Below are 24,436 nucleotides of genomic sequence, written 5' to 3'. Positions count from 1 at the left end.
TTTTTTTTAAGAATTTCAACTTTATTCATTTATTTTTACGAGGATATTGACTTTATTTTTCTTAAAACACTAACAAAACCGACTTACTATCGCTTACCTTTTATTTAAAAAAAAATATTAAATTGTAAAATAAATAAAATCTAATAGGAGAAGGACAGAGAAATGTGAAGAAAAAAAGAGAATGTCAAGTTGCGCAGAAATTTTGTGGATAAAAGGCTCATTAGTCGTCATACTCTCCCTCCTCTTTTGAGTATCCTTGCCCGTTTTCATGCTGCTCGTAGTTATTTTGCTCATTCGGACGATATTTCTCCTCGTATTCGTCTTCATACTTAACCTGAGCATTGTAATTGTATTGTGCCGAGTAATCTGGATAGTCTGTGAATGAAAAAAAAAATTGGTAAGAAAATTTTCTAATAATTTGTTTTGTTTTGGTTTGAAATTTAAAAAAATGTTCTAGACTGCATACTACCAAATTGCACAAGCTTGAAATTACAAAAGGCCCTGTAGTCTAGTAACTTTTAGTTTTAAATTAATTTAGCAGTTGTAACAATTACGCAAAATCGTCTTTTCATTTGCGTATCTGAAATGCAACTGCATTGACTTTTTTTTTAATTTAATTTTTTCCCACAAAAAAAAAAATAGTTTTATCTAAAAAAAATATTTTTTCATGTAGTTTGAGCATTTTTTTTAAACTCTTTTCGTAAAAAATGAAAAAAAAAATCTTTTTTGAATTTTTTTAGGTTTTAAGGGAAAAAAATTAATAAAATTTTAATTAAAAAAATAATTTTACTAAATTTTAAAAATCCATAAAAAATATTTTTTTTTATTAAAAAGTTATTTTATGTAATTTTTGAAATTAATTTTTCTAATTTTGATTAAAAATCTTTACCCTCATCTCCCAGAAAGAGTGAAAATGATCAAAATAGAAGTTTATTTCTTAAAATTAAAGCTTTAGAGTACGATAAAAATTCACGAATGGTCGTTGAATCGTTGAAGATAATTTTTTTTTTGAAAAAATTTTCAAGAATTTTGTATTTTGAATCATTTTTGACGTAATTATGATCACAAAAATCTCTTTAAATTTCGAAAGTTTGACAGTAAACGATTTTTTTAATTAATGGGATTAAAAGTTGTAAAAAAATGGCCAAATTACACGTAAAAATATGTTAAAATAAAATTCTCAGAAAAGTCTTCGTTCCATAAAAAAATAAAACTCACCATCGAGCGGCTCCTCCTTAATTTTAATTTCACCCTCACGGAATTCTGGTTTCTTTTCTTTGCGATCGCGGTCTTTGTCGCGACGTTCCTTCTTACGTTCGGAACGGTCACGTGACTTGGAGCGCTTACGTTTGCGATCCTTGGAACGAGATCTACAAAAAAAATATCAAAATATTTTTTTTTTGTTTTTAATATAAAAAAAAACTCACCTTCTATCGCGTTTTCTATCGTAATCTTCTCTGGACCGACTACGTCTATCGCGTGATCTGCGTTTTTTACGATCGCGATCTTTCGAAAGGCTCCGACGACGAATATCCCGGTCGCGTATCCTTTCCCTCGAACGAGAACGGCGTCGCGGTTCAAAGTCCCCTGAAAAAAAATTATATGATAATTTTGTCAAAAAATGTTTTTAAAAATAAAAACTTACTTCTTCGTTCCTTTTCGCGGTAATCACGTCGTTCCTTGGATCGTTCACGCTCCAGTCGGTAACGTTCTCGCTCCCTCTCATTATCCTCTCGGCCCGAATGTTTAATATTGACCTCGATGCCGCCACGTCGGGTGCCCCCTAAGCCGCCGCCCAGACGTCGTGGCAGCCATCCTTTCACAGTTCTGGCACGTTCGACATCTACCAACACCCGCTTACCATCAATTTTCTTACCATCCGCGTGCTTGTAAGCGGCTGCAAATTTTTATACAAATAATTTACCATGGATATTTTGGTTTTTTTTAAAGATCAAAAATGAGCAAACTCAAAGAATGAATTTTTTAAGGGGAAAAAAAAAGTCAAAAGCCAAGCAGCATGAGAACCTTCAATTTTGTATGGGAATTTTTTTTGAACTTGAATTTTTTCGCTGATACCTGAATGATTAACATCATTCACTTCGATGATTTCCTAAGTTTTTTTTTTAATTTTAACCCAACAGAGATTTTTAAATTATTTTAATTTAATGTAAAATGTACCTGACCATACCTACCCCCGGAATCACAACACGGGCGCGGGTTAGGTGTGAAACTGAACACGGAATTTAATTTTTTTTCTATTTTTTTGATTACCTGGTGCGCGATACTTACGTACATTTGCGCAAGAAATGTTAAAATTTAATAAAAATTGAAAAATTTTGTGCTTACGAATGTTCGAAATCCCTTTGATTGGAAAATTTTCTGGAAAAATCTTACCATCAAACACATACAAACCTATTTTGAGTTTGATGTACAATTTTTTTGACAGTTTTTTTTTATCAGGTATCACTTTTTTTTTTGAACTAGTTATTTCGTGGATAAAATTTTGTGTTCGATAATTATTTTTTTTTGCCACAATTTTTTTTTCTCATTAGCGACTTTTAATTTCAATACAAACGAACTGTATTGGGAACAAAAGAACAGAAAACGCAAATTAGTAAAAGTAAAAATCGATTTTTTTCTGTCTGTTTTCTGCTGGAGCGCTTCTTGAGCGTGATTTAGAGAGGGGTCAGATGTCGACAAGGATCGTTTTTCGAATTTCTTGTGCAAAAAATTGTTTTTTAAAACGTAAACGACCCTTGTGAATCTCTAAAAAAATTTTTTTCGTCTTATTTTGCGAGGCGATGCCAGAAATGACGTTTGTTTGACGCGATTTTGGCGAAATTTCATCGAATTTATCGAAACAAAGGTCATTTGTAGCTAAATCTAATAAATCACGTAAACGGCAGAGAGTGTGACGATCGTTTAAGGTACTTACAATGCATGTCCCGTTCGTGTTCATACTCAATAAAGGCATATCCGCGAGGTTTCCCGGATTCCGAGTTGTGAACGAGGATGATCTACAAGAAAATTTTCGTTAAAATCGTTTTTTCATGACATCCTGCGACCAAATTTTTACCTTTTTAATCGGTCCATAAACCTCGAATTCTCTCCGTAACTTGCTCTCGCTCGTATCGTAGTTAATTCGTGCCACAAAGAGCGTTTTAAAGGGGTCTTCTGTGGCATCTTGGATAGATTGGGGATCCCACGTCGCAATTTCTCGCTCTAGACGGTACGCTACCTGCTCGGCACGCTCCTTGCGACGTCTTTCGATGCGTTCTTCGCGTGTTTCGACCTTCGTGGCGGGTGGCGTGTCCTTTGGATCTTCAAAAAAGTCCAGGAATGCTCCGACTCCCAGGTATCCGCGACTTTTTTTCTCATGTGGTAGCTTGTCGGGCGGCGGCAAATACGGAATTGGATCTCTGGAAGGGTAGGAGAAAATTTTTCATGAATGCCGGATCAATAAAAGGTGTGAGAAAATTTGATGCTTACCTCGGTGCAAATAATGCAAGTAGATTTGGCGGTAAAAACTGTGTCATTTTGCGGGAATTTTATCACTGAAACATGCGTCAAGTCGTTGAGTAAATTTTTAACAAAGATACGGTCGGAATATTGTCCGATTTTGCAGGAAAAATGCGTTTAAATTGTGCTTTTTTCCCGAATGTTTTGTTGTTGCAGTGAGACGAATGAAAATGATATTGAAAAATCGCCAATATGCTAATTCATATTTTTTAGTTCCAAAAACCACCGTTTTGGCGCCTTTAAAATTTAACTTCCGAAAAGCGCCCTCTAGGTTCCGTTGGTGAGACGAATGAAACTGATAAATTTCTTTTTCGAGGCTTTTTCTCCGAAATTTTCCTTTATGCCGCGAAAAATGTCTTCTAGGAATTGTAGTTCAACAAGAGTTCTTTCGATATTCCAAGATCAAAATGCATCCAGGTTCTTGTGAAATGTCTAGAAATTAGGCTTAGAGTTCATGTATTTGTACAATTTCGATACCCAATCATAGATGGCGTTGATGGGAGTTCACTGACAATAGATGGCGTTGATAAAAATGACCTTTTTATTCTAAATTCCTTCAAATTTGTTTGTAAAAACTTCTAAAAATTTAATTTCGTTTCACTTTTTCTAAATCATTCAATTGCGCGCTACTTTTAATGTTCATTCTCGCTCTCTCCTCTCTTCGTACAGCAGCAAAAAATGCGAAAAACTGCAAATACCGTACGTCAGCCGTCGTGTGTGTAAATAGCTTCTGATTTCACAATCAACGAGGCTTCATACGTACGACGTCACAGTTAGTGGTGTAGGTAGGTTGGTAAAAAGAGCCACTGCCTGTATTGCAGAATTTGATTTATATTATGATACTAGTGCTGATTGAAACACAAAGTGAGTAAGTTCAGTAAATGCAAGCAACAAGTACGGTTTGCGAGTTGTTTCAAAACACACACAAGACAAAAATTGAAGAAAAAAAAATATAGAATAAAAGTTAAAGTGATGTGTCGTTGCTTCATGTGAAAGTACGAAAAAAACGAATTTTTAGTGGAAAAAAAATAAATAAAAATAAAATTGAGGAAAAAAAGAGGAAAATAAAATCAAGTCGAAATAAAAGGCAGTTTGAACGAAAGAAATCGCCACAAAAGTGCAGAAAAAAATAAAGTTTCCTTTCTTTTGACATCCACGACGACGACACAGCATATGAAAGTGTCGGTCCAACAAATGCCACTCAAAAAGTTGAAAGCCGTTCCCGACAAGCCCGTACTCGAAAATGGCACTTATATTTGCAGCGCATTCAATTCCAGGTGTTTCATCATACAAAAGGTAAGGCGAATTTTGCCTCAATATTGATGATTTTTGGAAAACATATGTTTTCCAACTTGTTACACATGTACATTTTATTATCATCATCTTCTTTCGTCGTCGTGTCGGTGTATTGCTGTACGCGAGCGAGATGCGATGCGACGACGACGACACGGTGTCATATGGTTGGAAATTTGTGTGCATAGAATTTTCCCTTCCGCCAACCACTTTCTGATGTGTCGTACGGCATTTCGGTGAGAGAGATACCGAAAAGAGAGCCAGAATGAACGTAAATTGTCGTACGATGAACGATTTAGGACTCGAAACGTCCTTGCCACGCATTCACTTTTGTCTGTTGGCTAACGAGAGTGTATTGTCTTTTGGCGATGATGAGAGTTTGCAAGTTTTTCGATGCTTTTTTTTCTTTGTCGTAAAATGCAATTGATTTTCACTGCATTTTGAAGCACTAATTTTCTAAATTTATTAAAACATTTTTCTAGTTGATTTTTAGTAGGGAACAAAAAAAATTATATTACAAAAATAAATGGGATAAAATTTTTATGTAAAGTTAAAAAAAATTTAATTAATTTTATTTAAAATTAAATAAAATAATAGAAAAAAATAAAATCAATAAAATTTATGTAAAAGTTGAAATAATTTTCAATTTAATTTTTAAGTTTGATTATCAAAATGGAATGAAATTTTATATCCTTTATGAAATATATACAATTTATTTTTCTCTCTTGATTCCGTGCAAAATATTTGAATTTATTTAAGCCAAAAAATTTACTTTTAACGTTACCGAGTTTGTTTTGATATCTAGAGATGTTTTTGGTTCCTAAGAAATTTGTAAGAAATTAACTATAAAAATTTGGCGAAATATTGAAAACTCTTGATATTTTAAATGTGAAGCATAGAATTTATTATGATGTTCTAGTCTTTGTTTACAAAATGAAGAATCTAATGTTGCCGAGTTATCTGTCAAGAAATCTGAAATATGTAAGAGACGTTCAACCATATTTGCTGAGAAGCGAAAATGAACTGAGGTTGCCCCAAATTAGATTAGCATTTGCACAGAATTGTTTATTTAACAAGGGATTACATTTTTTGAATGACATAATGCGTGACGGATTCAATTTCGAAGTGAACTATGCAAATTTTAAAAACGCAGGGCACCAATTTGTGAAAAGCAGATTTCGATCTCACTGAGACACTGAAAACAAACATCAACCAATAGCATGAACCAATACAACACAACTGAAACGGATCTGACGGATAAAGAATCTATTGCAAAATTACTTGAAAGTATCCATTGATGTGGCTTAGTAGTGTATATCATCTATATCATCACGAAAATTTGCTTTATGAAATATGTTTTTTAAAAAAATGATATGTAATGATGATAAGAAGTGATGATTAGAATAGAGAGATCATTGAACTTCTTTCAAATATTGAAAATTTTTGAAAGCTGATAACGATTATTAGAAACTTTCTTTTGAGAGAATTGAAAAACGAGATTTCAGTCTTGTTTAATTCTTCGAACAGTCATGAACACTTTCTTCTCAATAACTTTCCTTGCATTGGCAGTCACTTCTGCCTTTTGCTATTGGCCTATAGGTTATGCGCCAACTCTCCAACAACCTAACCAACAACCTAACCAACAACTAACCAACAACCAACAATCAGTTCACGTCCCACCAGGAGTCGTTTGTTTCCGCACTGCCTTGTACAACTTCCAGCAATTGTCTCGTCATGACCAACAAACCATTTGCAACACTTTGACCGTCGTTCCAAACAGAATCGCTGTGGATCCGCCAGCACCAACCAAGGATCCCAACGAAAATCCCCTCTTGGGATGCTTCCAGAACCAAGTGGATCGCATGTTCACAACTTCCGTCGACTTGGGCGATCGTAACTCCGTGAAGAATTGCGCTGAAGCGTGTGGAGCTAACGGATTCCCGTATGCTGGCGTACAAAATGGGAAGGAATGTTATTGTGGCAATGCATGGGATGTACAAAAGTATCCTCAAGTAGACGCGAATACATATTGCAACATGAATTGTCCTGCTGATCCATTGTCGAAGTGCGGTGGACCTTCGACTAGTTTGGTTGTCCTAACTGGAAAGACACGTAAGAGATGACTTTTGGTTCATTTCTCTGATAGAATTTTGAAATTATTTATTTTTTTATAGTTGACACTAATGAATGGTGGCATTTGGCGAGACCCAAACATTAAAATATCAAGTGGAAAATAATAAATTTGTAAACTTGATTTGATAAATAAAACTGATGTTGAAAAACTAATTGAATTTTTTAAGGCGATAAGTCGAGCTCGATTTTAATTACTCTTGTTACTTTTTTTCAGAAAAAGGTTTTGAAGCAGAAAAATCAGAACAGCTCTTCGAACTAAGTAGATTCGCCTAATCGTTAGTTTTGATAAATTTAAAACTTAAGACTAAAAGTCTTGATTTCAAAGTATTTTTAAAACGTCTTATTTTACTTTTGACCCTTCTCCCTCGTCCATCGTAATCTGATGAGGCACAAGTTTATCACAAATCGCAGCACTTCTCATTGTTAAACTTTTTCGAACTCATTTATATTATCACAAAGTTTCGAGTCTGACATGTCATCGAATATTGTGGAAGACTTTGACCACACTGATCCTTGTTCTTTGTACGATATGCCTTGTTTTGGTCTAAGGATTGTACTTTTTAAGATAAGTGAAGTTGCAGTTCTTGTCAATCTGAGGGACGATTTTGTTCAGGTAAATTGACTTGTATAATTTGTTACACTTTGAGAGTGATTCCGTAAAACTTGAACCAAGTAGCATTTAAGACAAAGAGAGGTTATTGAACTTCTTTTAAATATTGACAACTTTTGAAAGCTGATAACGACTATTAGAAACTTTCTTTTGAGAGTATTGAAAAAGGAAATTTCAGTCTTGTTTAATTCTTCAAACAGTCATGAACACTTTCCTTTCAATAACTCTTCTTGCATTGGCAGTCACTTCTGCCTTTTGCTATTGGCCTATAGGTTATGCGCCAACTTACCAACAACCTTCAGTTCATGTCCCGCCAGGAACGGTTTGTTTCCGCACTGCCTTGTACAACTTCCAGCAATTGTCTCGTCATGACCAACAAACCATTTGCAACACTTTGACAGTCGTTCCGAACAGAATTGCTGTGGATCCGCCAAGAACGGGCAAGACACGTAAGAGATGACTTTTGGTTCATTTCTCTGGTTAAATTTTGATTGTCTTTTAGTTGACACTAATGAAAATGCACGGCTTTTGGGACGTCTCTTTCTGCCAGGATTTTAAAAAAAAGTTAAAACGTTCTTTTTTCGCGATGTTTCATGGAAACTCTTCATTCAAGAGATGCTGCATCAACCTTTCAGAGATTTCGTCATCCTTTGTCAAAAATTTTCTGTCTTCGATGAATTTTTTGCCAGAATTTCTTGATCCTACAAGGTTTTTGTCTCCTTGAGTAAAAAATAATAAGTAAAAATCAAAAAATTTTTTTCGACTCTCGTTTTTTCGTATGACAGCATCAGAGGTTACATTAAGTCCATTTTTTGAAGGCTCTTTTCTTTGCTTTGAAGGTTCTCTTTATTTCGTCAGTCCATGAATTTGATTTTATCTGAAAAGATAAATTTTTATTATATAGACATTTTTTTTCGAAAAAAGAATTTTATGAATATCGAAAAATTATTAGATGGAAAATACAAGAAATCTCCTATTAAATTTAAAGTAAAATCAAATTTTTCGAAATTTATAAAATTCTATGAAAGCGGACCCTTAAATATTTGTTGTTCAAGGCTGTTTTAGACATCGCTCTAAAATTTCAAATTGTTTCTTCGAAAATTTTAATTTATCTGAAAATTTATTGAATCCCAATCCCACAAATAATGTCAAAAGTTCAATCCTCACGCTCTCCCAAAGAATAATCTCCTCTCTGTGGTACTTAACTCGAGTAAATGTTAGTTTTATCTTATTTCTCTATATCCATCTTTGCTAAACAACACAAAGGAAGAGAAAAAAAGTGCATCGGAAAGTTCATTTCTGTCCATAAACAGAAAATGTCATCAAGGGAAAAAGAAAAATTTATTGAAAAAAGCAATTAAAAAAACACTTTGAGATCTACCATCGTCGTCGACTAAGTAGCGACGTTCATCTTGTCTTGTTAGCAGCAAATCCTACATCTTGTTCATTGTCCTGATACCATCGTAGTGCTCGGCGTTCCATATGTGTGTCGTCATAATCTGAGCATCTTTAATTGTGAATCCTTTCCATTTTTTTTACGATAAGTGGTGTGTTGGCGTTGTTGTAGGTCGAAATATATTTACGACGACACCGAAAACAACTTTATTTAATTTTTCTTTATGCCCAAAGGTGTTGATAAAAAAATTCTTATCTCTTAAAAAAAACAAAATCGATTAAAATCAATTACGAGAAACATGATTTTTTGGAATTTTATTTTGATAACACGGAAGAATTTTTTTTCAAGTCTGATAAAAAAAATCGAGCTGACGCCTGGTTGCTCACATCGCAGCACGAGAGAAAAAAAAGAGCATACGTAATAAAACAATGAATTTTTATCCTCGTATTATGTCCTATTTAATAAAAGATAACAGAGTGGAGTGATGTTAATGTGTATTTAATGTAAAGTGGCGGCGGCATTACACCGGCGACAAAAATAACCCATGTCAGAGGGTGTTGTCGTCATTTACTTATTTTTACTCCCATGTATTTTTTTTAATGGATAGTATAAAAAAAGTAATTGTGTGAAATCTGAATATGTTTTTCTTCGCTCTAGCATTTTTTTTTATTATGCTTGAAGAGGAGAAATTAACATTTTCATTCGTTTTTTGTGACAAAGTGTGTGGGAGATGAAAATCAACAAGTCACAGAAAAATATGGATTATGTTTATTGATTCAATATTAAATGCGTTTAAAGACTACCTAATGATGAAAGGATTATGAGGATTATTTACAGGATTATTAGTGAAATTAATTCGTTTAAATGCTTTCGAGATGAAATGAAAGAGATGTTAGTAGGAGTAAAAAGCTTTACTCTAAAGAACAGAGAATTGAATTTTCAAATAAATGAGTGTCAATATTTTCTTAACTCTGGATTTTTATGTTTTATGAAAAAAAATTTATGTACTTCGAAACTCTAGACGAAAAAAAATAATTTAAAAAATTCATAAAATTGGGAGTATTTATTTTGGTTAAAAAAAAGTTATTTAGCTCGGATAAAATAACCCAAAAAAATTATGAGCAATTAATAAACGAAAATATTTCACGTAGATTATTTTTAATCTAGTCTCGAACATGACGCAACACTGTCTACGCAAATAATCAAATAAAGAGACATTGACTCGTCAACATTGTAACTTTTTCATATTTTTGGTTGGTAATATGTGATAAAATTTCGCCGAGATGTAAAAAAATTTTTTTTTGCTTTAGGGTTTAAAGACAGAAAGAAAGATAATAAAATTCCAATAATTTTCAGTGCAAATGAGCTTAATGATCATGACACAATTTTTACATAATTTAAAGATTTTTTTGGAATTTAGATCTCTTTAAATATTTAAAATATTAAATTTAAATAAAATGTAAATATTTAATTTTAAAATATTTAAATATTATAAATTAAATGAAAAAAAAAATTAAAATAAAAATTCATGAGAGACTTTTTTGAATTTTTGTGTGATTTTTCAAGAATAAAATAAAAAAAAATAAGGGTAGGGTAGGGTACACAATAGTTTTGTAATTTGCCATATCAGAGACATGACAAATTTCGCCAAGCAATGAAGGTACAGAGTACAATTGTACAAAGTGCCTTCATTACCCTATATTTATTCATTTATTTCCATAATTTTTGAAATCTTAAGGAATTCAACAATTTTGGTTAGCTTAAATCCGTCTAGATCTGAGATGTTCATAAATCTTTCATTAAAAATTTTGTATCTTTTCCACATTAAACTTTCGCAGTCACATAGAATGTGTTCAGAACTTTCATCATCATTGTCACAGAATCTACAGTTTGCGTTGTCAGTTAGTTTCATCTTTTTTAAATGGTATCTGAATTTTCCGTGACCAAATAAATACTCCTTAGTCCATCTTATTTGCTTTTTGACATAAAAAATCTATTTACAGTCGAATCTTTTTAAGAACCTTTTAGATTGTCTTAATCCTTTCTGATTCATAAAGTATTGTTGGCGTCGTTTTTGAAGGTTTTGTTTAAATAAATACCTATTTTAAATTTTTTTTACATAATGAAAATTAAAAATATTATTTATCTATTAAAAAATAAAACAAAAAAAAATTAATTAAAAATATAATTATTTTAGGACAAAAAGTTTCAAATTAATTTGGTTCGAACTTTTCTTTGTACAAAAATTGAAAAATTTCAACATTTTAAAATTTAGGTTTTTAAATAGAAAAATTTAAATTTTATAATTATTATTAAAAAATTATTTTTTATTTTTAATGATTTTATAGCAATTTTTCACAGCTCTAAAAAAATTTCTTGTACAAAATTATTACCTTTATTAAATATCCAAGTTTTAACCGCCACTTACATGGAGAGCAAACTTTATTTATTTACTGCCACAGGACGTCCTCTCGTCTGTCAAAAAGCTGTTTAAGTAACTTCTTAAACTGTCATAAAAGTGCATTCAAAGCAAAACATTCAAACTTTTGTTAAATACTTTTTTTCAACTATTTCCAGAATTTTCTTTCAAAGTCCTTAAAAGTTTTGATGATTCGTTACAAACTTTTTTCAATGTTTCTTAAACGAATTTTTTACCTTAACTGAATTACTCCTGACTTTTCTTCATTTATTAAAGACTAATCTTCACGTATAGTAATCAAAATTCTATTTTTAGAAAATTTCCATCATTTAATCCCTTTGGTTATTCTCCATGAATTTTGATTCATTTCTTTGTCTTCCGTTCATTGATCTGCATAAAATTTAAAACCGAACAAATTTCATGCGGTTTCTTATCAAATTTCTCACAAGATTTATCAGACGTCTGACCCCAATTATCATTTTATCCGTCAAATGTGGTTCCATAAGTTTAAGTTGCTCACATAACGTTACACTCCTTTTCATCATTTTCATAAAATAAAAAAAAGAACATTGAAATTAAACGCTTTTGTTGTCGTTCATCGACGTAAGTTTTTGAATCATCATCCATTTCGAGTTTTTGTTTCAAAAAGCGAGTGTACCTCTCTATGCACCAAATGCGAACTGGATGGCAGACAGCTAGCAACATGATACTCGCAACTAGTGCTGTAATAGTATATAATGTGCAATTATTAATTTATTGTTAAATACCTGATATAAATTTTGCCTTTCACCTTAAAAGCGTACAACATTAAAAATTTGCTCATTATTTAACCGCTGCAGCTACAAATCACTCGTACATGCAACGTTTGAACTTTTTTTTTCTTTTTTTAATGAATAATTGAATAAAAATTGGTTAAAATAGTTTTTACTTAATATTAAAATTAGATGATGAATTTTAATTATTGGATTTTTTGTCACTTCCTCTTTTGAATTTTGACAAAAAATTCATGGTAATTTTTTTTTATGTTGAAAAATTAAACATTTTTTTATTAGAATATTTTTGATTTTTAAGTTAAAATCATGCATGAACTAAAATTGCTTTTTTTAATAAAATATTTTTTTTAAATAAGATAAAAATACTTTTTCAAGCCACGTGACCAAAATAGCATTATTTAAAAAAATTTATTATTTATGAAATTTTATTAAATTTTTATTAATTTAATAATTTTATTTTTTTTTTAATTTTTAAATTTATTATCTATCGTTAAAAAAATAATAAATCAAAAATAAAAAAAAAATAAATAAAAAAAATCATAAAAATTTGACCATCATTATTTAACTAAATTAATATAATTAAATAGTAATTTATTAATTTATAATTTTTTAAAGAAAAAAAAAAGATAAAAAAAATATTTAAATTTAAAAATTTTAAAATAATCATTTTATTAAATAAATTAATAATTAAATTATCCTAATTTTTTTAAATAAATAAAATAAATTATAATTAAATTATTAATTAATTAAATTTAAATAATTCAGAACAATTCAATAATTTAATTATTAATTTATTTAATAAAATAATTATTTTAAAATATTTAAATTTAGTTTAAATAATTTTTTTCCTCTCATTTCATTGATGCGACAAAAAAAGTTAAATAATTAAATTTAGTTGCCTTGGTTAACAAAAAAATAGTTTAAATGACAAATTAGGTTCGAAAAAAAAGAGTTTTATTACTTTTATGTGCAAATATGTGAGTGAGTGAGTGGAATGGATACCCCTCATCGAGCTTGCACAAGTCAATTTCAACAATGATTACGTTGGATTTTAATTACTATTTTAACGTTACATGCAATTTTAAACTGTATAATAATAATAATAACAACAACAACAACTAAACCACCATCAGTAATAATAATAAGAAAATTATGCACTATCTATCTATCTGCTATTTGCTCGCAAGTAGGTAATAATACCAATTCATTCAATAATTTAGAATCGCACACAAGTCTTTGTCTGCCGCTGTTACTTGTACATAATATTAACAAATTACATTTTTTTTTTTTGCTCTCTTCGTAGGTAACTCCAACACCAATATTTGGATTAGCCACAAGTACGGCGAGTGTGGTGCAGCCAAATAATGCAGAAATACAGGCAGCAACGCCAGCAACAATCACAACAGTTGCACCAGTTACGAGTAATGGTATGTGGATTTTTCTTGTTCTTGTACATATTTTTTTTTGTCTTGGTTTATCGAAAAAAAAAGAGGAGATATGAATCTGGGGTTAAAGTGTTTAGCTTGCGACAATTTACGAGTTGTTTGAACTTTTGATTGTAAAAGGATTTGTTGAAGTTATTTTGTTGGTTTCAATTATTTTTTTGTGCATTGAGGAGCTTTTGAAGATTTGTTTTAGATTTTTGTGTTAAAGATTTTTTTTATGTTAAACCTAGAAAAAATATGAGACTTGAATTATTTTCTGATTAAAACTTTATTTAAAAAAAATTAATTTTAATAAATAAAAAAAAATATTTTAAATTTAATTAAAATTAAATTAATTAATAATGATTTAAATAATAATTAAAATAATAACAAAAATGATGTGACTAATCTTGAAATTTTTTTTTAACTTGACACAATTTTTCAAAAATATCTACATATATTAAAACGATATATTTTTCAATTTTTGAACATATTCTTCAAATGTTCTTCAATTTATTGAATAAAGTTCGTCGTAGATTTCAAAAAATGTTTCAAGTAAAAAATGTTTATTTAAAAAAAATAGTTATTAAATTATTAGAAAGGTTGAAATTATTATTTAAAAATAAATTTGGTAAAAATAAATAAATAATATAATATTTTGCAAAAAAAAAATGGAAAAAGTAAAAAAATACGAATTTGAACAGAAATTTTATTCTTTTTAATTTTTTTTTCAAAAATTAGCTCATTTTATTGGAAATTAAATTACTTTCATTTAAAAAAAAATCAGAAATTGATTGTAAATCTTTTTAAATTAATTGTAAATTTTTCGAGTAACTGATAAAACTTTAATCTGAAATTTATTTTCCTTTTCGGAGCACATTTCTTCAAAAATTATTTTTTTAAAGAAAAAAAAAACAAATAAAAATTTAAAATTAAATTTATGAAAGATTTTTTTCAAAAAAAAACTGTTCAAGTTTAGTTTTTGAAAATGAATAAAAATTAAATTCTAAGACTATTTTTTTGATAAAAAAAAATAAGAATTTTTAGAAGTCAAAATGCACTTGTACCCTCATTTTTCTAAATATCTCAATTTGATAAACATCTCTTAAAAAGTGAAAGACCTGCTTAAAGTCTGAGCAAAAAACAGGAAATAGTTCGTGTAGCAAGTAATTGGACAAATTTCAATTGATTTTGGGTCATTGACCTCTCAACGGTGACGTCGACGGTCCGTTATTGCTCGATCTCATTGCATCAAAGTCGATCTTTGCAAAAGAAAAAAATCTTCGTCACCAAATCCTGACAAAAAAATAAAATAAACCTGCAAAAAAGAGCAATTTAATAAATTTCCTATTGATACAAATACAAATTGGAAGCTGTACTAAGTCATAATAAGATATTAAGTACACGGCGTCTCAGTTTGTACGTTACTCTCGCAGCAGCATTCACACAGGTGATGCAAAGTAAATGAACGCCAAACATGTTTTTTCTTACCTGTTAAATAGGTCACTTTCGTTAACGTGTTTTTCTTCTACAAAACCATTATTATTTGTTATTATTGTGATCAAGTATGTGTGCCCCTTGTGTGTGTCTCTACCCGTTGTGCATAAAGTAAGCAAATAGTGTTTGCAAAGAGAAGCGAAGAAAGATGAATGAAAAAGCAAGTTGTTGTACTTCTTTCGCTACGCAACGCACACTACCTGTATCACTCACTATTTTGCTTACATTCGACAAGAAGAAGAAGAAGACGAAGAAGCATAAATTAATGTTTAAATGAAAAGATGCCCATTCATTGTTGTTGTTGTTGTTTTTTAAGCGATGGTTTTATTTTGGCGAATTTCTTTTATTTAGAAGATAATCGAAAGAGCAGAACTGATTTTTTTTAGATCTTTGTTTTTAGCTAAAATAGTTAAAATTAATTAGTTAACATAACATAAAAATAGTCTTTATTTTAAATTTCTCAATTTTTTTTCGAATACCTAATTTTTTTTTTATTTTGTAAGTTTTTAATATTTTTGCAAATAAAAAAATATGATTTGAATTTTTGTGCATTTAAATTTGTGCAAAATTTTTTGGCACATGAAATATAAAATTTTTATAAAAATTTGTCGAAAAAATAATTTTTGTTAAAATTTTATCGAATGAAATACTTATTTTTTTTCGAACAATCATCAGCCTAGAAGATTTTTATTTTTATTTAAAATCTTAAACTTTTTTAATTTTATTTTTTTAATATTTTTTTTGTTTTGAATTCATCAAAATAATTTTTAGGATATTTATGATTTTAAAAGCTTTTTTGTTAAATTTTTTATTCAATTGAATTTTTAATTAATTTTCCACGATTTTCCTTTGAAATTATATTAAAAATGTGCTTTTCAGTGAGGGGTAGGATCATGTTTAAAAAAAAATGCGTCGTAAATTAGGGGGATTGTTGGATTCCGATGGTTTGTGATTTAAAGGGGATGTGGGGGGGTAAAATGCTCTTTTGAACCGATTTCACGCCCAATTTAAACCGATTTCAACACCATTAACCGATAAGTGAGACGAATGAAAATGATACGATATACGGGTACTGTGATCCGACGAACAAAAATCTCCGGGTGTGGGTTGTTATTGTCAGAACACAGTACCTATTATGATTTGAGACGAATGAAATTGATAAGTCACCAGATGGCGCTGCAGAAACGAGATCCATATCCTGTTTGGCGCCACCAAAGCGGAAATGCGGCTGAGATTGGAACTAGCTTTGAGTCGTATGAAAATGATAAATGCGAATTAACAAGCAAGCAAACTAGTGATGTCAAAAATCCGAACAAGTTTTGTAATGTAAAGTCGCGATTTTTCTTAGCGATTTTCTTAGTTTTTCGATGAAAAACCTGCTAATTTAATGGAAATCAAACGTTTAAAGTGTTGTACACGCGAAATCACGTAAAAGTCTGCGTCAATTTGGTCGGGAACACGCGAAAATTGGCCGAGAAAAAAGCGTAAATTTTTTTTGGGTGCACGAACACTTTCAGTGTATTTAAAAGTTATTTAAATATAAAGTACATAGAGAGAAAAAAAAAGAATTCTTCGCCATCCATATATAAATAAGCACTCACTCGGTCGTATCGTACACGGTTCCTCGTATGGACACGAGTTTGCAGCGAAAAAAGTGTAAAATTTCTGTGAAAAAGCCAGAAAAGCTGCCCGAGACACGCAGAAAAAGTGAAAAAGACCAAGAAAAAAGAATGGAATAGCGATTGCACGTGCGACAACTATCGAGTTTCAGCTGCTCGCGACATTTTTTCCGAGCACATCCATCGTCAGCGACGTCTCCGCAGCACTCTGCGGCACCAATTGAACGCCAAGCGGATAGTTCCGAGTGCGAAAACAGTACGAAAATCCGTCATTTCGAGCGAGTAAAGTCCATTATGTAAAAAAAAATGTGAATTCACTCGCTCGCACACAGATATCTTGAGTGTGTTAGCACGACCACTCATCGTCATCATCATCAGCACCTTCGACGACGACGATTCGCGTTAAAAATCCGTCTGGAAAAGTAAAATTTCGAACATGAGTCAGTCATTTTTGGCAGAGAAGAGCTCGGAACTTGCTCTCGTCTCTTTTCTTCTTGAAAAATTCAAGAGTTTCTGCAACGAAGACGATACGTTGTGATGTAATTGTGTAGTGCGGTGCGGGTTATTGACACAAATTTATTCGTTCCATTGCGGTTACGTGGTGTGGAAGAGATAAAAATGACATGAGATTCTGGGAAACACGGAGATGGGAAGTGATTGTTGCACTACTTCGCTACGTTGACAGCCGAGATAATCCATAAATCTCGGAATTACTTGGTGACTTTGATCGTTTATCGTGAAAAACACCCGAGAAAAAAATAATTTTTACTTTTTGAAGAACTCTTAAGTGATTCAATAGTCATAAATTTGTCAATATTCAAAAATTTTCTGAAATTTATTGACAAAATCACTTCCTAACTTCCTCAAAATTCGTGAAAAATAATTATTTTCAATCAATTTTTGTGCCTTCCATGAAAAGTTTCATTAAATTTTCTTAGAATTTCCTTTTCAAGCAAAAAAAAAAAAAATTAGCTAAAAAACGTTTCGGCACCTCGCCCATGAAAAAAATCTCGTGTGTTAATTAAAAATCCAAATAATCACTGCTACTAACGCAGCTACTAGCAAGGCAATGAAAAGTAAATAAAAAAGTAGATCACCAAAATTCCTCTCTCTCTTCATCTATGACTGACACATGTTCACTATTTTACTTTTTTTCTTTCGTTTTCTTAAATAAATGCGCGAAACAAAAAAAAAACGAGCTTTCGTGTACGACACAGCAACAAATAATAATTAAATTATTATAAAATTTATTGTAATTTTTTTTTGTTTTTCGAAAACTAGTACAACGCACACATGATAGATCATACGGAATTGACAGAACGGGCACACACGTTACGATATATTACCTCGGTGATCTATCTAGACTGGAGTGTGACTTTTTGGGGTTTTTTACTTGATTTTTTTGTAAATTTCTTAGTGAATTAATTAATTTTAATTGAAATAAAAAAATATTTTTAAATTATTTTAATTTTTAAAATTAAAAGTTTTAATTGATTTTAAAGTAATTTTATTTTTTTAATTAATTATTTTTCTTTTAAATTAATTTTCATTTTTTTAATTAATTAAAATTTTTGGGAATTAAATTTAAAAATTTATTTCCTTTTTTAATTAATATAAATTAATGGTAATTTTTCTAAAAACAAAATATTTTTATTTAATTAAAAAAGGAAAATTATTTTCTAATATTTTCAATCAATTTTTATTAAGTTTTTGAAGAGAAGAATCATTTAATGGATTCTAATTAATTTTAAAAAATTTAATTAATTTCAAAGAATTTTACAAATGAAATTGGAATTTAATAAAAATTGATTAAAATTATTAGAAATTAATTTTCACTTCAATAAATTTAATTAATTAAAGAAATATTTAATTTAATTTTTTTTTAAATTAAAGAAATGAAAATTTGTCTAAAATTTATTGAAAGATTGAAAGAAAAAAAGATTTATAGAAAAATTGAAAATTAATTTCAGTTTTTTAAATAAAAAATCATTACAATTATATTTTTTTAAATTAAATTAATTAATTCATTCATTTTTTTAAGTGATTGAAAAAAATATTAAATATTCTTCTTTGTTTAATTAAAATTAATTTAATTTTTTTAAACAAAAATTATAAAAAAAATAATGGAAAAAACTTCAAATTAATTAAATTTAAATTTAAAAGCTAAATTTGCTAAGAAAAAAATAATAAAATAAAATAAATAATAAATTTGATAAACATCTCACCGAAACTAATGACAATTCTCGTATTTTGACTCAAAAATTAATTCATTGACTAAGAACCTACAAAAAACTGTGAAAAATCGAAGTTGCTGATGGCGAAGATTATGGGAACGTACATGACACATTTAAAATATATTTATATGGCACTCCTATATATACGGCATAAATCTAACTAAACGAAGAAGAAGAAGAAGAGTGGCCAAATTAGAGAAAAATTACCTATATTTGCCTCTTTTTATAGATATCGCAACGACATCGACGACGACGACACGTACTGTGGTGTGTAAATTATATACGCAAAAAAAAAAAATAAATAAATATATGAAGAAAAACTCCAATATACTTAACAACAATAATAAATATACCTAAAAAAAAATAAAAAGATTAATAACGAACGAAAAAAAAAATTATCATTTATTTTTTTACGAAAAAGTTATGATTTTGTTTCGATTTCAACTATTATAATTATAAAAAGTGCTTTAAACTGCTCCTGCAAAGATAAAAAAAATTGATTATTTTACTACAAGTAGTACATAAAAAAATAAATAAAATAAAATAAAAAAATATAAATAATCGATTAGAAATTTTAAGTTTTGTGACGAAAGTTGTGTGTGTGACAAAACAGTGATCAACGCAACGCCTCAGCAGCGAAATTGATAGGATTCATGGATACTACTGGTACGTACACTTCCAACATACAAACAGCAACAGCACAAAAAGTAGAAGAAAAAAAAAAGAAAACACAATTTTCCTTAAGTATTCTCGTTCACGCGAAAAGTGACAGAAACATTCCGTCGTCGTCAATTATTTCTTTTCTTTTTTTTCCCTTGCTCCTTCTTTGTTCATCCAATTTCTTATCATCACATCACACGATATTAATGAGTAAGAGGTAAAGACGAGAGAAGGTGCTTCGTAGAAAAATATTAGAAAATTGTGAAAAATTTGTGTTTTGTATATTTTCCGCCGTCGTCTCGTCATTCCGATGTGAAAAAAATCACTCAGTGCCACTCACGCGACGTGTCGCCAGTCACTAACACACTCTCGGGAAATTCTCGTAGCGGCATGGAATTTCTATGGCAACTTGGGTCGCCGGTCGCTCGTCATTTTCATTATTATTAAGGCTGGTCGGTGGTTTTTATTGTCTTTCTTAGCGAGTTTTTATTTTTTTTTTGCGCGATGTCGGAACGAAGATAAACATTAAAGTGACGTAATGTTTTATTGATGTTTCATGGCGAATAAAAAATGTCCTTTTTACCTTGCGACGTTTTTTTTTATAATGGACTGAGTTTCACAATGTTGCAATAAAAGTGCATATTGTTTTTAATTGAAGTGGATGACGGGGAGTTTTTTATTTATTGTCGTTTTGTTGGTAAAGTTGATGGAATTTCCTAAATTCTCATTTCTTGAATATTTTAAGGAGATTTTTTAGTATAATTTTTATGACTTTGATTGACTTTCCGGTTTGATCTGGTTGATTGTTCTTAAATTTCAGTCTATAGATTGTATAATTTTTGAAATCCAAATGAGTTTTTAATAAACTTTTGCTCTTTCAATTAAACATCTTAGTTTGAACCTAAAAAAAGAAGAATTTTTTGTGAGATAAAATTAAAAATTTGCATTAAAATAATAAAGAAATACATTTATAAATATATAAAGAAAAGATTCAAAAAAATTTTTTAAACAAGGTAAAGTTAAATTTTAAATTAAAATTTAAAAAAAAAAATGTTAAAAATTAAAAAAAATTAATTTAAAAAATTTTAAAATTTAATTTTTAATAAAAAATATTTTTTAAAGAATTTTTGGAGATATTACAATTTAAAGACCTTTTCCAGACAACTATAAATTTTTTCCAGTTTAATTTTTAATTTGTGGTAAAAAAATAATTTAATAAAAAATAATAAAAATAAAAAAAATAAAAAAAAAATAATATAAATTTCGAAGAAATTTAGTTTTTGAGGAAAAATAAATGAGAAAATTTTTAAAATTTTTCGTTTAAATTACAATGAAAATTTACATTTAAATTACTCGATTGTGAATTTTACAATTAATTGAAAATTTTTAACAAGCAAGAAAATTGATAATTAAATTTTTAAAAAATCAATTTAGATCCCAAAAAAGCTTAAATCTCGTTAAATCTACAAAATTTAAATGTTTGTTAAAAAAAGAAAATTTTTTTGAAGGTTCTTTTTAGAAATTTGATAAATTTTAAAACAAATCTTTAGACTCTTAGGAACATCTTAGAAATTTTTTAAAAGTTTTTTGAATAGTTTTTTAAGATTTTAGAATTTTTAGAATATTTTCTAAAGAAAAAATATTTATTTTTAATATTAAAATTTTAAATTAAAAAATTATTTAAATTAAATTAAAAAATTGTTTTTTAAATTTTAATAAAAAAAAATTAAATAACTTTTCTGCCAGAACTTATCACTGATGAATAAAATAAAATAATAATAAAAAAAATAAAATTTTTCTTAAAATTTTTTAGAAATTTTTTTAAGACAAAGTAAATTAAATTCAGTGCACTTTAGTATCTAAAATCTCAAACATTTTGTCAAAAATTCAATCTTAAAAAAATTTTTCTTATCTCCTTCTGCCTTTCTTAGAAAAGAATCTCTTGAGACTTAATCAAAAAATCAACGTCAACCCTTTTCCATCCATCCAAAGGTGATCCACACGAAAAATCGCTCGTCATGCCACCCACAGCTACGATTCCCCCCGAAAAAAAAAAGAAAAATTAACAATCATTGTCAATTAGCACAAAAAAAGTCGCAAAATACGAATAAATAATAATAAATTGAATGACTTGTTACAATGCTCTCTCTCCGTCGACGACGACAATTTCATTTCAATTTCTTCTATCCTGTCTTCGCACACTACTTTTTTTTTCGTTATTATTTTCTATGCCTCTTTCTCTTGGTTGGCTGGCTGGTTGTGTGTCTGTGTTATGAATTTCGTGTTTATTTTAAATCATTAAAAATAGAAAGATTGGTGTTCGACGTGCGGTTATTTCTTTTCTTCTATTTGCTCGTCGTCGTTGTTGTTTTTTTTTTCGCTCGCTCGAAACATTTCAATCGCACCTCGTGAACGGCGGCAGCGGCAGCGAGGTGAACATTTGCAACAAATTTCTTTAAATATTTTTTTTGTCGTTTTGTTATGATTTGCTGGCATTTTTTTTCTCTTTCTGATTATTTGTTTCAAGTTCAGTAAACAATTTTTATTTTTTTTTTCGTCGTAATGAGATCGATAAAATGCCGATGACCGAATTCCGTAAAGTTTTTTAACAGCAAGATAACTGCTGCTTGCCATGTGGTGGTGGTGTTGTTGTGTGTTCGGCAAAACGGTGAAGAAAATTTTGTATGATCGACACATTCCGTTTGAAATTTCTTATCATCGACTCTTTTTTTTTTTTGCACATTTGCATTCATTATATTCTATTGTTGCGTTGTTGTTTGTCTAAAACTTACTTGAAATGTGTGTCTAGTAATTTTTTTGTTGTTGTTGTTTCGTTAATTATACATACAATGTGAGCGATTACAATGACATCAGAAAAGAGGGTGGACAGTTTTGTTTTAAAGATAATGACTTGAAAAATTGCATTTTTTATATTTTTCAAAGTCTTTAAATTAATGAGGCAAAATTATTCATTTTTTTAATGAAAATCGAAGATTAATTGATTTTAATTTTTTTTTTTGTAGTAAAAATTTTACTAAAAAAAATTGTTAAAAATATTTAAAAAATTTTCATAAATTTTGAATTTTTTTAAAATAAAGTTAAGATTATTATTATTGATAAAAATTTTCTAAATATTTAAATTTGTTTAAAAATTTCTAATTAATGCATAATGGTTGAATTATTGAGTTTTCAAAATTTTTTTGATAAAAAATCAAATATAAAACAATTAAAAATTAATTTTAAAAAAAATTAAAATTATCGCTTAGTTAATATTAAAAACTAAAAAAACGATACCTCATATTTAATTGAATTAATTTAATTTATTTCTAATTTTTAGTCGAAAAAAATAATTATAAAAATTTTTTAATCAATTAAAATTACCTTTAAATTTAAGAATTTTTATATTTGAGTTGATACCTATATATATATTTTTTTTGAACATATAAACATTTTCAAAATTAAATGATTTTAACAAAAAAATATTTGAAAAAATTTTTTTTTTTTTTCATTTAAACTAATAAAAAAAAATAAAATTTTAATAATCTACCTTTTGAGTTTTGAAATATACAAAAAATTAATTTAAAATTGGTATAATCTAAAAATCATTTTATAAAATTTTATTAAAAATTTTTTTATTAAAATAAATTAATTTTTTTAAAAAGAATTAGCATTTTTTTCATTTTTAATTGAAAAATTTTTTAAAATAATTTTTGTCAACATAATTTTAAAATTAAAAATCCAATATAAAAAAATTAAAAATAGTTGAAAAATGGCAAATTTTTGGAAATTTTTGAAAAAAATTTTTCAAAAAAAACAAAATTTGATTTTTTTAAATTTGAATTTTGAATTGTAAAAGATTTTGAATTTTAAAATTTTTTTCAAAAAACAGTTAAATTTTTTTCAAATTTTTGAAAAAATTAAAATTTATATTAAGTTTTAAAATAATTTTGAGGGAAAAGTATATAATAAAATAAATTCCATCATTCATTATAAAAATGGTTTAAAATTTATAAAAATTGATGAGAATTCAAGAATTTCTTAATTTTTTTTAAATAATTAAATTTATTAATTTGATAACTTTAAAAATTATTTTAATGTCAATTTCTGAATAACGTTCAAACCACTGTCCATCCTCATCGGCACTCATTCATTAGTAAGTCTTCTAGAAATGCACTAATTACAAGCCACCACTAATTTGAGACGTCGAGTCGATGTGGTTTTGTTGCCGTTTCCGAGAAATTGATGCGATTACCGACGATTTGTTACGAATCCACAAAGCAAAATGATAAAAAAAACGCTTAAATTTGTTATGATTGTCTGTCATTTTAAATTTCATTCAGTGATAAGAGAGTTGTGGTCAATACTTTGAAACCAATAACGAAAAAAAAAAAATATGAGAAATAAATGGAACTTCCTTTCATAATTATAGTTTTGATGTATATGTGAGAAATTTGTACGGTTTGTTGTAAATTGTATGTCATTATCGTACGCGGGCCGCTCGTCAATATCTACGTTCGATGAGTATCGCGAGTGAAGCCAAGAAGCTAAAAAGGGGGTCATTCATTCATTAAAATTTGAGTTGGAAAAGATTGAAAAAAACGGCTACAAAGTAGTCGGTCGTGGACATTCTCGCTGTAATATTTAACAGAATATGGATTACCTGAGTGACCTTGGGAACTTAATGCGCCGTGTGCGTACGTACAATGCTCTATTTTCCATTCTCTGTGAAAAATTGAATAGTCATTGTCGTGTATTGTTGTCATTTTTTTTTTCGTTGTTGTTGTTGTTGCTTCTAAGAAAGTGCGACCGGTCATTACTGCTCGATTGTTTTGACGCCTCAATTATAATTTCGCGATGTT

At 28.7% G+C, this 24,436-nt stretch overlaps 2 protein-coding genes across 3 annotated transcripts in view; one reads left to right on the top strand and one right to left on the bottom strand.

Moving 5' to 3' along the window:
- Positions 1 to 31: 31 nt before the first annotated feature.
- On the bottom strand, positions 32 to 3,667 carry LOC134832582 (U1 small nuclear ribonucleoprotein 70 kDa). Its single transcript, XM_063846649.1, has 7 exons — positions 3,490 to 3,667; positions 3,077 to 3,419; positions 2,936 to 3,017; positions 1,646 to 1,897; positions 1,428 to 1,587; positions 1,219 to 1,370; positions 32 to 375 (listed from the first exon to the last, which is right to left on the bottom strand). Exons 1-7 carry the CDS (start codon positions 3,534 to 3,536, stop codon positions 221 to 223), a joined length of 1,191 nt encoding a protein of 396 aa, XP_063702719.1. The 5' UTR covers positions 3,537 to 3,667; the 3' UTR covers positions 32 to 220.
- A 718-nt stretch (positions 3,668 to 4,385) lies between these two features.
- The window catches only part of LOC134832581 (la-related protein Larp4B-like), a 28,047-nt gene continuing 7,996 nt past the window's right edge, over positions 4,386 to 24,436 (top strand). Inside the window, exons 1-2 of one of the 2 annotated variants that reach the window (XM_063846647.1) lie at positions 4,386 to 4,815; positions 13,447 to 13,570. In XM_063846647.1, the coding sequence (XP_063702717.1) occupies positions 4,693 to 4,815; positions 13,447 to 13,570 (247 nt within the window). In that variant the 5' untranslated portion in view covers positions 4,386 to 4,692. Of the gene's footprint in view, positions 4,816 to 13,446; positions 13,571 to 19,415; positions 19,584 to 24,436 lie in introns of those variants that run through there. The other variant, XM_063846648.1, reaches the window with a different exon arrangement.

This window comes from Culicoides brevitarsis, chromosome 2, assembly GCF_036172545.1.
Source record: "Culicoides brevitarsis isolate CSIRO-B50_1 chromosome 2, AGI_CSIRO_Cbre_v1, whole genome shotgun sequence".
Lineage (NCBI taxonomy): Eukaryota > Metazoa > Arthropoda > Insecta > Diptera > Ceratopogonidae > Culicoides > Culicoides brevitarsis.
The sequence above is the reverse complement of the archived record's forward strand: the minus strand, read 5'-3'. Positions and strand labels throughout refer to the sequence as shown.

Bases quoted from the DNA above. Each gene is read 5' to 3' on its own strand.
- LOC134832582 (XM_063846649.1), bottom strand. From the start codon at position 3,536: ATGACACAGTTTTTACCGCCAAATCTACTTGCATTATTTGCACCGAG. The intron at 1,588-1,645 runs GTAAGTTTTTAT...ATTTTTTTTCAG, and splicing joins CCGCGAAAAGGAACGAAGAA to GGGACTTTGAACCGCGACGC. The intron at 1,371-1,427 runs GTGAGTTTTTTT...TTTTTTTTGTAG, and splicing joins GATAGAAAACGCGATAGAAG to ATCTCGTTCCAAGGATCGCA.